The sequence below is a fragment of the Phaenicophaeus curvirostris genome, chromosome 15 (assembly GCF_032191515.1).
Source record: "Phaenicophaeus curvirostris isolate KB17595 chromosome 15, BPBGC_Pcur_1.0, whole genome shotgun sequence".
Classification (NCBI taxonomy): Eukaryota; Metazoa; Chordata; class Aves; order Cuculiformes; family Cuculidae; genus Phaenicophaeus; species Phaenicophaeus curvirostris.
This window is the reverse complement of record NC_091406.1, coordinates 5,165,104-5,181,485: the sequence shown is the minus strand read 5'-3', so window position 1 is coordinate 5,181,485 and position 16,382 is coordinate 5,165,104. Positions and strand designations below refer to the sequence as shown.

Below are 16,382 nucleotides of genomic sequence, written 5' to 3'. Positions count from 1 at the left end.
ATGGTAAACAAGAGTTAGTCCAGTGCATTACACATTATACAGAAGTACTGTGAATAAAGACTAAGATATTCTAATTTAGACACTACTTAAACATACCAAGACACTTAAGTGTTACAAATTTATGCAACCAAAAGAAAAGAATAGCAGTTAACATACTAAAAAATACTGTGTCTGGCTGGATGAAAAAGGCTTGCTACTTAAGCGGTTAACTGATTTTTTTTTTTTAAACTTTACAGTGTAATTAGTTTCTTTCCCCCCACCCCCACAGTGGTGATGTAATTATTTTGTCTTTCATTCAGGTTTTTGTGTGGTTGACAAAGCAAACCATAAACCATTTTCTAAGTCTGCTCTAAAAAACAGCTTGAGACTTTTGCTGAAGTTACATCAAAGCTCCATACATACAATGCTCCCAAAGTCAGTTTGTCAAATGCTGGCCAAATTTAGCTTTTTTAAAATTGAAACTGCTAGTAGGACAAAATAATTACAACACACACCGACTTACATGCCCTTTCTCGCCCCTACTTGTGTTATGTTAAAAGCAGTAACTTGTGGTATTAGTCTCATACTCTAATCAATTCTTTTAGTTAAAGGTATATTTCAAATTTACACTTTGACACCCAGAATTCTTGGTGAATGTAAATAAAACCAGACAAGACTTTAAGTGGAAAGAAGCCTGGTCTAACCTAAGTAAATCCTTTTAACCCCAAAGATGCTCTGTGACTTTTGCTGTATGTGCTTTTACAACAAGAACACTGAAGGTACATTATGGCAACACCCAAAACCACCTCAAAAGAAAAATATTGTGAATAACCATTTCATGTTAAAAACTATGAAGTAAACATGGTTTTTGTGAAAACATGGTTTATTGCCTTATTCTATGTTATAGCTGGAAATTGAGACTATAGTTAGATTTGTTTGACATAGGAATATATTTTTTTTCATAGCTTGCTGGACAAAGTTTATCTCAGCTCTGGTTTAGTGCCATCTGGTCTTTCCCTATAATCAAAATATTTCTCCTTCCTTCAGCCCCCCAATCATAGCTGCAGTCCAGTTAAAACCCAGTGAAGTCAAAGGAGTGTCTTCAATGTATTAAGTGGGTTTTCAATTGGAACCTGATGGGCTAGTATAAAAGCTGGAGGAAACAGTTCTTTAAATGGACCCTTAGTCTATAAAAGGTGACTAAGCAGGAACAGTTGTGTCTCCAAAAGCACAAGGGGCCGTATTTTAACACACTGTCATAAATTCCAATATTTAAGACTAAGTAATACAGGAGAACACGTATTGGATAAAGCTCAAACCCTTAGAATCTAACAAGTGCACTCAAGCTCCAGCATCTAATAAAGGAAATTATCCCCCTCTAAAAAATACAAAATGAGTAAGTGCTTCCCTTCCCCTTCTGTAAAGCTTTCTGGACTCATTACACAATCCAGATAATCAGAAAAGAAAAATAGTTTGCTCAGTCTGACGAGCTAAATTGGCTCATCCTCACTGGAAATTGTCATGATGTACATTACCAAGACATCATTAAGGAAACATGAGTAAACACCTTTTATTCACACTTTACAAAAAAACCCAAAAAAACAAACAGAAAAAAATAACACTACGCATTAAGTCTACTACAGCAATACTACCAGCATTTCAATGTACTGATTATAAACTGGACAGGTTTGGTGTTTTCACAACTAAAACCAAAACAAAATAACCCCAAGAGATCAGGTCCCAGACAAGGATTCAAGATCAAAATTTCTCCTACTGAAATTAAGATGTACATTTTACATAACCAAACCGTTCGCAATTTTTACTTTCAGCTTAAAACAGAACGGTTTGAGCACACTTATGTGCCGACTACTTTTCAATAAAATTTTGAATCAATATTACCAATCCACTCTATATATAAAAATTCACAATATTCAGAAAGTTCTCTTAATGCTCAGTGTCCTTTTGCTTCCCTGCCCGCAGCTGAAACAAAAGCTGTTTAAGACCAAGCTCTCTATCTTCATTTTATTTTCTTTTTTTTAAAAATTTATTTTACATTGATGATTGAAGTTGTTTTAGCTTAAGGAGATGATAAATTCTCCCTTTCAGGATACAAAGAGACAAGTTAAATTTGTAAGCTGTTATATACTTGGCTTCATGACACAAATGGCACTGAGGGTACACTAACTTTAGTCTTGCTTGACACTTTAAAATAAGACTTGGTCACTTTTAAAAAACAAAAATGATCTGAACAATTGTCTTTGGGACCTGTATTGAAAATGCGTTTATTTTACACTGCTTCATCAATAGAAAATATAAGGGTAGGGTTTTTTCTTCAAGGAATTATACTTTCTGAAACTGAGGAACACACTTAAACGAAAGAGAATTCACATGATAGTAATTCTTAATGGGAAAAACAGCACTGTGCAATGACACTGAAAGAAGCAGTGCATGGGTATTAGAAGCTAGAAACTGTGTACCCATAACCTGAACATGTTCAAAAGTGTGATATTCAATGCTTCACAAAGGAAAAAAGATGCCACAGCTTATACAAAAGTATCTTCATAAAATTTTCACAAGTGTTAACATTATTTAAAAAAATAAAAGAGGATGCACAGGATCTCTCTGCATGCACAGGCAGTGCTAGTTGAGAACAAATTTAAGCAGGCACAGTGGAGATAGGACAACAATTTAAAACAGAAATGAAGAAGCTGTACACAAGTATCCCTAAAGTTTACTTCAAAAGTCAGAGATGAGAAAAATATCCGAGTGTATACACATCAGCAATAACTTCCAATCCATACAGGTCTACTTATAGTCACTGCTTAGCTTATCTGTTCTGTGAGAAATCTATGCTCTTTTCTTTTTAAATCAGAAATAGACAGAACGCATTTAGTTCTCTGCGATATTAAGATTTTACAGGTTTGGATTTTAAAAGCAACGTTCTCAATTGAACATAAAAAGTAGTATAAAAAGGGCTAACGAAACCCTAACAGTGCAAATCATTAGCAGAGAAAACCTGTGACAACCTCTTTTACAAGCTGGCCTTTATAACACATGAAAACAGATAAAAATTTAGCCTTAGTTTACAATACAATCATTTTCCAAATCTGATTTTTCTTTTTTTTAAAGTACAAAATCTCATAAATCAGGTTTTCTGTTGTTCATATACAATCAATAAAGGCTAAATTGAAATTCTATATTTTACAAACAAGTCTGAAAAAGGAGGGAGTGAAGTACGGAAGAATGCTCTGTGGATGTTCCTACTGGCCTCAAAAAGTAGTGCTACAGATAACTGTGCAAAGAGAATATACTGTATAACAATTCCCTATTTCAAGGCATGAAAATGTCATGTTGGATAAAAGAAACAGGAAAGTTAATTGTGACGTATTAAAGAAAGGTGCAAACGCACCAATCGCTGTCAAACAGTATACAAAGTATATTGGGCTCAGAATTGTGTCTGTTGATAGCACCTGGCTTTTACTATGTCTTTAGCAAATAATTAGATTTAAGATTAAGATTATTAAGAAAAAAAGAAATCCCTGTTGGCCATACCTCACTCCTCTATATTCAGATTTTACAATTGTACAAGTTAGATTGAGGTTGCCCTCTAAAATGTACTTGACTACCTCCTGCCAGGGAGATGGATTCCATTTACAGGAGGCAGGAAAGGCAGCAAAAGCTCCAGTTGTGCAAAAAGTGAGAAGTGGTCAGAAGGGATGAGTGGATGTGGACAACCACTTATATTGTTCTCTATTAACCAATGATGATCCAAAGGTCCAAGAATGCCAAGTATGTTTAGCTGAGGTTTAGAGTAGAAGATGTAGTCAATAATACCCTAAAGCAAGGAAAGAAATAAAATAGATTATTGGGATATATTCTTTATTTAAGATACTGTTTCAAACAAAAGGTGAGCCCAGCATTACAAGCCACTGAAATGCTACCATTCCTTCTCCACAGCACATCATATAAAGGAAGCAGAAGTCTTAATCCCATGAGTTGCTCGATATAGATTAGGAAAACAAAAATTATCACTTCTGCTCCGTTTTGGGGGTTGTAATTTCCAACCTCCTACAAAGCTTCAAATTACATTCCTCCAATTTAGAGGAGGAAAAGAACCATCTTTCCCTCCCCTGGGCAACGGAGCCCAGAGCTTTCAAGCAGCAACATGGATTATCTCCTTGCAGTTGACAGCTTAAGTGCCTCTGTCGTACTATTTTGTTTAGCTTGGAGTATTAAAATACAAAATCTTATATTTACAGGGAAGGTTAACTGCACCCCAGCTCTCACAAATCCACGGCAAGTTGCTAACAAGAAAAAAGAAAATTTGGTTTCTAGGAGGCTGGCACGTTGGCCACTCTAGTCCCCTATGTTTTAAATATAAACTTGGTGAATTTACAGTTAGCTACCCAAACAGATTAACTACTTTGTTACAGAATTTCATGCAGCAAAACACGTTAGTTAAACTTCAAAATGGAAAACTCTTCCAAAATATCAGCCAAGTCCTTACCTTGAAGTCAAATGTGTAATTTGTATAAGGCATGAGACCGTTCTCATAGGCACTCTTCAACTTGAAACCATGTGTAATTCTTCCATTTGTTGTTCCGTTTTTCCCATTACAGCTGAAGTTAGTAAGACTTTCATTGTATCTCAGTTCCTTAAAATCTTTGTGGTTTGTTTCCACTCCACCAGTGCTCAAGTACTCAACAACACCTATTAGGAGAGAGACATACACACAAGAAGGTATTAATAAGCATTCAGTGGGTGTGTGCAGATTACTTGAGTCATACATGCAACCTTGTGTATTATAGAAGCAAAACCTTGACATCTATGCAATAGTCAGCAGTAGTTCCTATAAAATATTTCAAGACAACTTTGAAGACACTGCAAAGCAAAACTGACAACTTATTTCTGGAATATATTTTCTTCCTTTGCATCCCCTTATTCTATGATAACAATGAAAATGCTTTTGAGGCCAGACATAGCTGCACTGCTGAATAGGCAATACGGTCACTCACAAAAGAAACTGTTGTCTTTTCTAGTTTTCCTGCTTTCTTAGTACCTTTAGAGCTTATGATATCAAACAATGTATTTTCAAAGTTGAAAACTCCTTTAAGAAAGTGAGACGTTAAAATCTAAATTGTTACACACTTGAAAAAGCCTAAAAAAAAAAAAAAAAAACACAACAGAATTCTTACCAGAGTCTGGCAGAGAATTGAGATCTGCACATAGTACAAGTGGAATGGTTCCAAGTTCTCCCGTAACACCAGGTTTGAGACTACGAGAAGCTTTATCAATAATGTTCTTCACCTCGGACAGGAACATCATAGTCTGAACCAGCTTCACATCAGAATATTCTGGGTCCCAATGCATATGTGCATTAGCTACAAGAACTAGCTGCTTTTCCATCCCAAGATGCGGCTTTCCAGCTAGAATTTAAAATCGGTTATTTACCTTAAATGTTCACCAACAAAACACGCTATCATTCAATAATAAGATGTTTGAGGGGAAGAAAAAAGACATGAAATAGTAGTATAACTTGAAGAGGGTTAATAGCATTTAGTTTAAGAGGGTCTGAAAACTCCTTTTACACCTACTAGGTGTTTTAGTTGATATATAACGTTCTGAATAATTGTGTTTAACATTCAAGAACATTAGACTATCCTGTTACAGGGAACGCGTACATATTTAAAAATACTGTGAAGTACCATAAACAACTGATAATCCTAATTACAGGCAAACAGGGTAGTTCTGAAAAATAAGAACAGTTTTCCTCAGGCTGTGATGGCAAACAGGCACTGCTCCAATCTTGTTAGGCAACGTGCTCTGAATTTCAAGTCATTCACGTAAGTTACCTCTCTTACTAGAATTGCTTCATAAGAGGTTCATTTGTTGGAATCCAAATTAATAAAATATCGCTTGGATAAACATAACACAGGTTGAGTAGGTACCCACTGTGATACTCAAAAAGCCAATTTACATTTCCTAAATTAAGAATGACAGGGCAGAACGAGCAGGTTGTATGAGCAGGAAAGCTAAACTTATGCAGATCCATGACCCAGGAGCACGTGACTAACACCAACCAGTTCTTTGATACTTATACAAAACTGCAAGCAAAAATGTCACTCAAACACAGGTCTTGATATTTTTTTCCATGAAAAAAGGTATAAGCAGGAAAAAATAATCATCATCTAAGCAACAGGACTTTTCACAAATCCTCTCTGGAATTAAATTTGTCTGAGCATACAATGTGCAAAGTTACCCTCCTCCACAGAACCTAGTCTCTCTGATTTACTATAACAAAGGTCAACTTTCTAATTTCCAAAACATAACCTATTAAAAAACTTAAGTAAATAGGACTTACATGACATTTCTATCAATTCCTTTCGCAGTTCTAACAATACAGCAACTCCAATGTTATCTTTTGTCATAACCCTGTTCAGCATAGCTTCTGAACCTTCCGAGTTTGCCATAGCTAGTTGATTGAACTCAACAGTATGTTTTTGAACCAAAGTAAATCTGAAAGAGAACCATCACATGCTTTTTTTTCAGCAGCCAGACAAAAGGAATAATTCTCCTTATAATTAAAGCTCAAACAGATTTATCATGTGAAAAATCTTAGCCCATCACATAATTTAATAAAATCCTACGCTAAATTGAAAGGATAGCTTTTCTAGCAATTTTTAGGTATTTTCTACTAACTTAGTTTCAATTAAAAGATTTGAGACAGAGAGAGAAAGAGGGCTTGTTTCCAGTTCTGCATCAATTTCTAGTTCTAAGATGCAGGTTTAATACAGGGGGGCTGGTTTTTTTCCAAGCCAAATGGTATTAAATCTGGCATCTACACTACTCGTGGACACAAAGGAATGAAAGCAGGAGAAGGAAGAGAAATTATTACTCTCATACCCAAGCAGTTGTACCAGAATAATATGACACAATCAAGAAGTGCTCTTAAATCAGCTCTTAAGTAATGACTTTTTTCAGAAGTGAGCAGTGATATTAAGCGCCTTGGTTTTTGCTTTATCAGAAGGCTAATGTAACAAAAACTCAGCGTCACTTGAGGTCTTACTTCAGCAATTTCAGGGATAATCAATTCCTTTACTCAAAAAAAGGCAAGAAAATAAGACTATTATTTCATTTTTCATCATTAACATCTAATGCCTGGGATGGACACACACTCAACAACAGAAGTATAATCAAGTGAACTCCTAACCTACATTGCTGTAACAGAATGGAACTTCAATGTAAACCCTCAAGGGGATTTCTTCTATTGCTAGTTACACACAGAATGATTTTTCTCGTACAGACCGCTCTTTCCAATGACAGGAATGCTCTACACGAAACACCAAATGGCTACAAAAAGGGTGACTAATGCCAAACTGTTTGAGCTATAGCCTGACCTAAGAAATTATGTCAGAGGAAGTAAGACAAAATAGAAAGCTTTGCAAAACACACCACTTACTTTTCTGTTTTGAAAAATATTGCACAACCATCAACATGTTTTCTTTCCTGTTCTGACATTGTCCTAGCTCTAGATTTTGGACTGAAGAATCCATTGTAGCCACGTTCTTTCAATTCTACCAGGAAAAAACTGTAGTACTGCTCCGTTTCAACCTCCTATAAAGTTGTAAGACAGCACAGCGTGAATGTACTATCAGCAAAATACAGAAGACGTAGTATTTAGACTCTTCAGAAGTGTAAATCACTTTCAAATTAGATTTAAGGGGGGGAAAAAAAGAAGGAAAGAATTAAGTACATCAGAGAATGCAACTCTGAGAGCAATATTTTAAGAAAATATAAATTAATTTCTGTAATCCCCAGAGTTATGATTATCTCAAGCCTTTTATTTGAAAATGTGTCAATTATAGCCCCACATACACACGCAGGCACAAAGACACCCCCACGTACATGCCTTTGATCAGCAGCTGCTGGTTCACATTCCAACTGTGTGGGATGAAAAGCATTCTTTTGATGTCAAGCAACAAATAATGTTCTAAACACCACTTCTCTTTTCTTTTGTTTTTAGAAGATTTTGAAAACAGACCATTTACTCCAAATATAGTTAATGCAGAGAAACCAGCACACGGGAATATAAAAGGAAAATAAATAGTAGTATATCTTTTACCTGGAGACTTATGATGTCAGCATTGCAGCTCAGGATTTCCTGCATAATGGCTTTTTTTCTGTATTCCCAGTTCAGTGCCCAAGATGGACAATAGCCATACAGCTGCCGAGTAGCATATTTATCGCAGAGTACGTTGTAACACATGACAGAAAACAAGGCTGCAGAACAATAATTTTACTTACACACTGATATATTTAACAACAACAAAAAAAATGCATATACAATTATGTTCTTCCCTTATGTCTTCTGCAAATTGAGCAATTCATGCTTTGCTTGCTGTAATCAAAACACAACACATGTATCCATACTAAAAAAAATTTAGTCCTTCTATGAAGATAAATTACAAGTTTGGATTTATGGCAGCTGTCTTCCAGCATTTAAATAGAAAACAAAACCCAAACTCCCCCTTTTTTGTTTAAGGCAGTAAACAGCATAAAGTACACCTGTCTACTAAGTGCTGTTCTACTGTGAAAAGCCAAAAGCAAGTAAGTGTATTTGAACACTTACATTTACTAGCTATACAGAGGTTTGAAAACCCTCCAAATAGACTGTTTAAAAATCTACCTTATTACTGCCAAGAACTACAACAGATCCATCAGCAGGGTAAGGATCCCTTTGGACAATGAAAAAGTACAGGTAAAATAAACACCCAAATGCTTCCACCTTAAAAAGTTTGCTATTCAGATGTAATCACAAGAAATATCTACTCTCTACATAGATTTGGATTAGGAGTAGTAATGGGACAGTTTGGGGCAACCTGACGGGCAATACAGCAGCACGGACTTCGGGTTTTGTTTTGCTGGGTTTTTTTGCTTGTTTTTAAAAAGCCCTAAGGAATTGGCAGTACAACAATGAGATAAACAGAAGCACATTGGGTGCTCCTGTCAAACACCGACTACGAGTCAGGTAAAAGGATTGACTGAGATTTGCTAAATCTTCAAACAGCTATCTCAGGCTGACTGGGGGTCAAAGCTCAGCATTTTGAAAATAAACAGGTGACAGCAAAAGACAAGCTGAATTAACATCGTGATTTTTGAAGCAACCATCCCAACAGGGGAAGTAACGTACACCAGTCCCAAAAGAGTGGATGCTGCAGTAATTGAGAAATACACTAAGACTTTTGTAATGCAGGTAAATGCAAAAGGCTGTATTTTAGACAACTCATGCAGAAACCAAGCGAGTAAACAATTAAACGTGACCTGAATCCCAAAAGCAAGAGAAGTGTCGAGTCAAAGATGATATAATGGTTACTTCAGAGAAAAATTCTACATTTTTTGGAAATTATGCTGATGTTCTTCCTTTTTTTTTATTCTTCAACAAATGTTCAATGAAGCCTGTTATAATTCAACTATTTAACTAATTGTGGACAGCAGTTTCAATTCCTATGAGAAGGATGTTAATTAAAAAGAAACGACTTTAGCATAAAGGTGGGTAAACCTCCATCTGCGATAGAACTACTTCAGCAGGCTGGTCAGCACTGCACAGGTGATTGGTTAATTTAACCATCGAAGATTTTCCAGATAATAAAGATCCACAGCTTTTTCAACATCAAAAGAAAAGAGTTACAGTACCTGTTGGTCTTGTACGATCTGGTTCTTGCAACATAATCCATGACCTTGGAGGTGGTTGTTCTGTTGAAACTACAGGAAGATGTAAAAGTAGAGATACAACAAGTGATAATCACATTTATTTTACGCAACAGAAATACCTGTTTTAAGAATGGTCACTTACTTCTTTTTGCAGTACCTGCCAAATTATCAAGCAAATAGTTCAGTAGCCTTCGTGTCCCATCTGGTTCCTGATAAAGGTTCAGAATATCCTGTGTAAGTGGATTTCCTGCAAACATTTACAGAAACATTAAATAAAATATATGGAGCCATTATGAACTTGCATATCAGTGTTTAAAGTTGGCATCTCTGAGAAAAGATACTGCATCTAACTTGAACTTGGAGGTTTCACATTTTGGGTCTTTTCAGTCCTCCAAAACACTCAATGTGAATAGCTCTAGTCAAATTAACCACATGCCCTCCTGCATCTGTTTTCAGACTGGCCACCCCAAGGGCTGCCACTGGATCTGACAGCAGTGAAGAACCTGCAGGGTGCAACACACGGGCAGAGCTGTTGAGCTCAAACACAAAAGCCACCTTTGCTCGCTTTGCTCAAGGCAAGTAAAACATCCACCATCTGCTAAATGCATAAGCAGACTGTAGAATTTTCATAGACAACGTACATTGCAATTATGCAGTTTTAACATGGAGAAAACCAGACTTTTAAGACTTAACAGTGCTCAGAAGTATTGCTTTACTCAGTGCTCCTGAATTTGCACTACAGCTTCAGCCAGGTGAGCTATTTATAGCAGGATCCATATAGTTCAGAGAAAAAAAAAATAAGGAAAAAATATTTAAATTGCTGTTGCATAAACAACACAGTCCCTAAAGCTGTACAAAGCATATTCCCTTTCTGCTTAGAGTTGAATACCTATAGTCAACTGCAGATTGTCTCTTAGTTAAAAGCAGTACTGTATTCAATCTCTATGCAAGCAACAGAAAGCTTCCTCTCACTCTGCAGGGAGTAAAGCAAATCTCTTCACATGTGGTAACCCTTCAAACTAGTTCTTTTTCTTTTGAAAATAATCCTCAAATAACAATATTTATAAACGTGGAGTAAGTAGCTACATCTGGGATCACCATCCAGTAATATTTTATGAACCAGCAGTCTACAGCCATTACATCTCGGAAGCAATATCATTAAACAAGTGTGGATACCAAGAAAAAGTAGCAATACCTTTCAGACCCAAAGTCTGTAACTGGAACAGTTTTCCCAGCTCAAAAGGTAAAACTCGTAACAGGTTGTTATTTAAATGTAGTTCCCTGTAGACAGAGCAAGAATCATAAAGGGCTGAAAACAGACTGATGTTGCCTTCAATATGAGAAGTTTAACTAAAAGAGAAACAGTACACTAGCAAAACACAATACTGAAAAACTCTAGGCAGGTATAGTCAGTCTAATCAAATGCATGCAGACAGAATACATATAAAACTGAAATATAGAGGAAAGTATCTGTTTGGCAAGTTCTTCTTAAAAAGTCAGATTTTGTAAATATTAGCAATAATTAAATACTTCTACAACTACAAGTGATGAAGCAATAATGGCTCTGGCAAATGAGATCTTGAAACAGTTTGGTTATGATTAAAGGCCAAATAAAAGGCAATTATATTCCAGAAAACAAAAAAACCCAAAATATCCAGGACAATTAAAGCTATCACGTTACCATCTAATAGTAACTTAGAGTAGCAGCTTTCTGTTGTTTTTATAACTTCAGTCTTAAGACATTTGCTTTTAAACTTACAAAACCAATGTGCAGACAGGAACAGAATTCACATCCTGAATTCTGATATCCCAGAGAAAATGGACTTAAAGAGAAAGGAAACTTGGTTGCCAAGAGTCACCACCTTAGTTGTTTTAGCTTTCTATAAGGCAACATTTGAAGCTAAGAGACAATTCTTTCAGCCTACCATTTCAAAAGTAAACTCTGCCTGGCTCTTCCCTAACAAGGACTTGCCGAGAACTTCCCCGTTTCCACAGAACAGTGAAAGATGATACAGGAGAGAACTCTCTTTTAATTCCACTGAGTTACTAGAAATATCAAGTCATCACTCAGCTGATTGCCAGAACATAACACACCAACTGGGTTTTTTTTGGTTTGGCATTTTTTCCAAAATCCCATAGACAAAAGCACAAATTTTAGAAATGCCGAAGCCCACTGTGTCATTCTAGGGATTCTAAGCATGAATGAGGTACATGGCAAGCAGAAGACAGGATGGCAGGGGAGTAAAGAAAAAAAATAAATCAACACCTCCACTAGTTCTCAGCACTTCCACAGGCATTTGAGATTTAAAACACTTATTAGTCGGGATTATAGCTATATGACATTACAAAGCTACTAGTTTATTCATTAAGAAGCAACTTTTTTCCTCTAAGAGTTTTTCAAAGCACTGCTGAAGTCTTAAAAACTACGAATTGCAAAGAAACACGCTAAATTATTCCAGAGGAAAAACACCGAGCTGGGAGACAGACATAGTAGTAGGTATCATTACACTCTCGGATGAAAGAATTATTTTCTCCAATGATTCTTGCCTACACAGAACTCGCCCCCTTACAGCAAAGGGGATCACAGCAAATCTCACGAGTTCTTTGAAGCATATCAAGAGAAGCTGCTTTACAGCTGAGCTTTCCAAGATAAGATGCTACAGTGTTTATTTTCTCTCCTCTTTCCACAAAGATCAGAAATCTCGCTGCTCTGACACCTCTTTTTTCAAGTACCTGCAGAAAAAAAGGGAGATGCAAGGAGCCTTAGGCGAGCTTTGCCATACAGACTGAACCCAGAGCTCCAGATGTGGGAGCTAGAAGAGCTGTTATCAACATACAAGTGTGAGAGCACAAATTATCTCTGTGGCTCAGGATACCAGCGATGTCCAGTGTTGAATTCCCATTACCTTGAACAGCATCCCAGAAGCTGTGCAAAGCGTCTGCAGCAAGAGCAGCCTAAGACAAGTCCAGCACAGCTGAGACCCGCACAGTGCTATCACACAGGATGCACTTACTTTTTTTTCACTTTCACCCCAGGGAAAAGAAATTGTGGATCAGCTGCAATTACTAAGGACAGAAAGCACAGCTAGTTAATGGACTAGCTTTTCACATCTAAAGATCTGGATGCAAGTGCTACATTTAGATCACAGATAGAAAACCAGTGCAATCCTAGACCATAGCTACACACTTAACATTCACAAGATTTAGCTTTCTCTACTCAGATGAGACTTAAGACTTGGAAAAGCTAAAGCTTCGTAGAATCTGCTAGAATAAATGGGGAAAAGTATAGGGAAGAAGGCGTATCTTTTCATACTACTGATGACTACATAGTGCTAAGTTAACTCCACACCATGATTATGTTTACAGCAATATTTTAAAAGGAAAAAGATTGAAGAAAAGGATGCAATGAAACACAAAGATGAATTTGAGAATGTTCCGGTAAATTTAGAACTGCTAACTCACACTAACCAAGGAGCGGATAAAGGAGGGAAGAAACCTGTTGCTAATAACAGCTTTTAATTGAACTACTAACACAAAGCTTTCTTTAGAACAAATCACTTCACAGCTGAAAACGACCATGCAACACACTATGGAACAGAGCTGCCAATTATGCTGTAAAAAGCAAGGTCCCTTTGCTCTGCCTCCACGGTTGAGACTTTAACTGCTTTGGAATTTGAGCTTTTAGTACCAATTTAATCAGCTAGTTTAATCCTCTCCAACAGAGTGGACTTTTCTAAAGTAGAAAAAAATGCAATGACTCATATTTCTATGTGTAAACTCGCCAGTTTCATTAAAGCAGTGCTAGCATTTCTCTGTTGTCGTCTTCTTTACTCCTAGTAACTAACTTTCTCGTTACTTTTAGAGTCTATTTTCTGGATTTGAGGCATTCTTAAATGTCTTCAAAATTAAAAGCAATGAAAGCAAAGATAAGGCTTTTCTTTTGCATGAAGTGCAAAAGAATGTTGCCTGTAAAAATGTACTCTTATAAATTATTTTAATATTTACATAACAGTGTTTTTACAATGTGAAAAGCTGCAGCCTTAATTATAATCTAAGTAAGCACCACTATTCATTTTTTGCATCCAAAAAGAGATAACATCCCATGCGAATTTTGCACATTTTAGCACTGCAAAATTGGGGGGAAAAAGGGTGTATTTACAACAGTTTTTTCTCCTTTCCAGTTGGCACTGGAATGCAGTTACACGATAGCAAAGGTGGGAAGAAGATATTAGACAAGTTGCAGTTTCTATAAAATAAAGAAAACAAGAACTATTGTTAAGAACATTTACTAAAAATTACATAAAGAGGAAAAAAGATGTGGTTAACATGATTATGAATGTTTAATCTGACCTTTTTCCTTCCTTGCTATGCATTAAAAGCAATTTACGTGTATCAACACTTCTTTAAGAGAAAAATGACACGAAGATTTGTAAGACAGAACACAAAGAGATGCATAAGAGAGGAAACCTGACTATGAAAAATATAAAATGGGTGATTGCTATCGAACTGAGCACTTCTAAAGCTCATTCTGTACTGTCAGACATCAGAGCAGGAGATCACAGAAAAGCCAGCATTGCTATAGCTGCACAGACCATAACAACTACTCAGGGAGACAAAGAGAAGAGGGAATTTATTTATGCTTTTTGTTTACTAGAATCTAAAAAATATGCTGAATTTTAAATACATGAAATTAATAAGAGAATGATTTTTAACTCTTGTCAAAATTTGCATACCTGAGTGACACCATGTTACCGAGCTCTGCTGGTAAACTGCGGATTTTATTAGAGGACAGGTCCAGATATACCAGATTGTGAAGCTTGGCAATGTCTGAAGGAATACGGGATAAGGAATTGTCACTGAGATACAAAGCTGTCAAATGGGTCAGTGTCCACAATGATGAACTTAAGCTTCTCACTTTCCCTGCAGAAGGAAGGTACAAAAGAAAATAAACATTTATAATATATAGGCTTAGCAATAATTACACACTTTATAAGTGTGTAAGGCAGGGAGGCTTGAAGGGGAGTTTTCTTTGGGGTTTTCTTATGAGTTGTTTTATTATTATTTTATTCAATGAAAATTTCATTAACTGCTGCTTTTATAGAGGAAGAAAATTCAGCAATGCATACGAGAACTTAAGCTGTTGTCAGGAAGGCTTAGATTGTTTCTTTCCAATCCATACTTAAGGTTTAAACAACAGTCTTTCCTCAAGTTCTACACGAAACAAGATATATTTACTAACTGACCAGGAATTTGATAATTAACATAGATGAAAGAAACAGATTTTTTTTCAATTACAGTTTATATTTGGAATGAAAGATGCTTCTTTGGCTTGCCCTTTATTTCTGTGCAACGTCTTTCAAACCAAACATCTTTATTCCATGGCATTAATCCAGCCAAGAACAGATAGAAGCACTATATTTAGGGTGACTAAAATGCTTAGTTGAGAACATGGATTTCCATCTGGCATTCAACGAAAAGCTGCATAAACTATTGCCAGATATTTTAAAAAAATGGTACGATTTTTATATAAACTCAAGGGTGGAAACATGATTTGTGTGACAGAATCAAGATTTTTATATTGCTGCATGCAAGGAATGCGAGATATCATCAGAAGGTCTCAAAACATTTCTTCTCTCAGGGATTCTCCCTCTCCCACCCAAGAGTGACCTCTTTTCAATTTACAGAAGTCAATTCACTGCACCAAAAGCATTCAAAGAAGAGCACAAACACCAGTTTCTCCAAGGCAAAGAATTACTTGCAACAGCCTTTAAAAACACCCACTGTGACTCACCAATATTAACTACAGTCTGGTTAATATTATACCAACATACACATATTATAATTCCTTTCCTTAAAGGATTTTCTTCAAAATAAAAGTCATATTTAGCGCCTGGGGAAAGCTACGTTGATACATGTGTATCTGGGACTTAGTCCCTGGCAACAAAAGGTTTAATACAGGTATAATTTCCAGTGAGCTATGAGAAAGTGAATGGCTGAAAAAAGCCTGCAGTGAAAAAGCTCAGTGATTTAAACGAGAGCAGTTAGAACTATTAGATGACCAGGTATTTTGCAAAGAGAAGACAGCATTAACATTAATAAATCAAAAATATTGTCAGATTTTATTTTGCAAGGCAAATGCTAACAGTTCATAAAGGATTCATGCTACTGTAATGCTCCTTGAGAAATCTTTTGAAAGACTTTAAATATAAATCAATACTTTTTTGCATTTTTTAAAATCAAATTAACACCTCTTCATACAAACTCCCTTCCCCCCAAAGCAAACAGGTGACTGTCATCAAAGAAACCCTTGTAGCCAAAAGGATTTCCAATCAACATGACTGATCCATCTTCTTCACTACCTGCACCTTTCCTGGCTGGAATCAGTCGTTAGTGAGATTACTGGGCATGAAAGCAAAGAGCCAGCACTTAATGCATTTCCTTATGCAGAGGCAGCAGATGTCCAAGTGACTATTCAAGCCTAATGCTGATATATAATGCTGACTCCTAGAGCAGCATTTAACAAGGTTTCTGAATCTGTAACCTTCAAGTAAAGAAGGCTATTCATGCGTCAAGGCACATGGCACTTGAAGCAAAACACAGATTCAGTGATCAGGAGGGAAAGCCTCTTCACAATTCAAAGAACTCTATTTGTATTCCCTCTTTCCATAGATTTCTCTATCGGGCAGTCATTT

At 36.3% G+C, this 16,382-nt stretch overlaps 1 protein-coding gene across 2 annotated transcripts in view; it reads right to left on the bottom strand.

Moving 5' to 3' along the window:
* Positions 1-254: 254 nt before the first annotated feature.
* The window catches only part of CNOT6 (CCR4-NOT transcription complex subunit 6), a 30,634-nt gene continuing 14,506 nt past the window's right edge, over positions 255-16,382 (bottom strand). The window contains exons 3-12 of one of the 2 annotated variants that reach the window (XM_069868925.1): positions 14,424-14,610; positions 10,886-10,971; positions 9,833-9,937; positions 9,673-9,741; positions 8,102-8,259; positions 7,439-7,593; positions 6,341-6,495; positions 5,175-5,405; positions 4,487-4,689; positions 255-3,814 (exon numbers count right to left, since the gene is read on the bottom strand). In XM_069868925.1, the coding sequence (XP_069725026.1) occupies positions 3,602-3,814; positions 4,487-4,689; positions 5,175-5,405; positions 6,341-6,495; positions 7,439-7,593; positions 8,102-8,259; positions 9,673-9,741; positions 9,833-9,937; positions 10,886-10,971; positions 14,424-14,610 (1,562 nt within the window). In that variant the 3' untranslated portion in view covers positions 255-3,601. The remainder of the gene's footprint in view (positions 3,815-4,486; positions 4,690-5,174; positions 5,406-6,340; positions 6,496-7,438; positions 7,594-8,101; positions 8,260-9,672; positions 9,742-9,832; positions 9,938-10,885; positions 10,972-14,423; positions 14,611-16,382) is intronic. The other variant, XM_069868926.1, reaches the window with a different exon arrangement.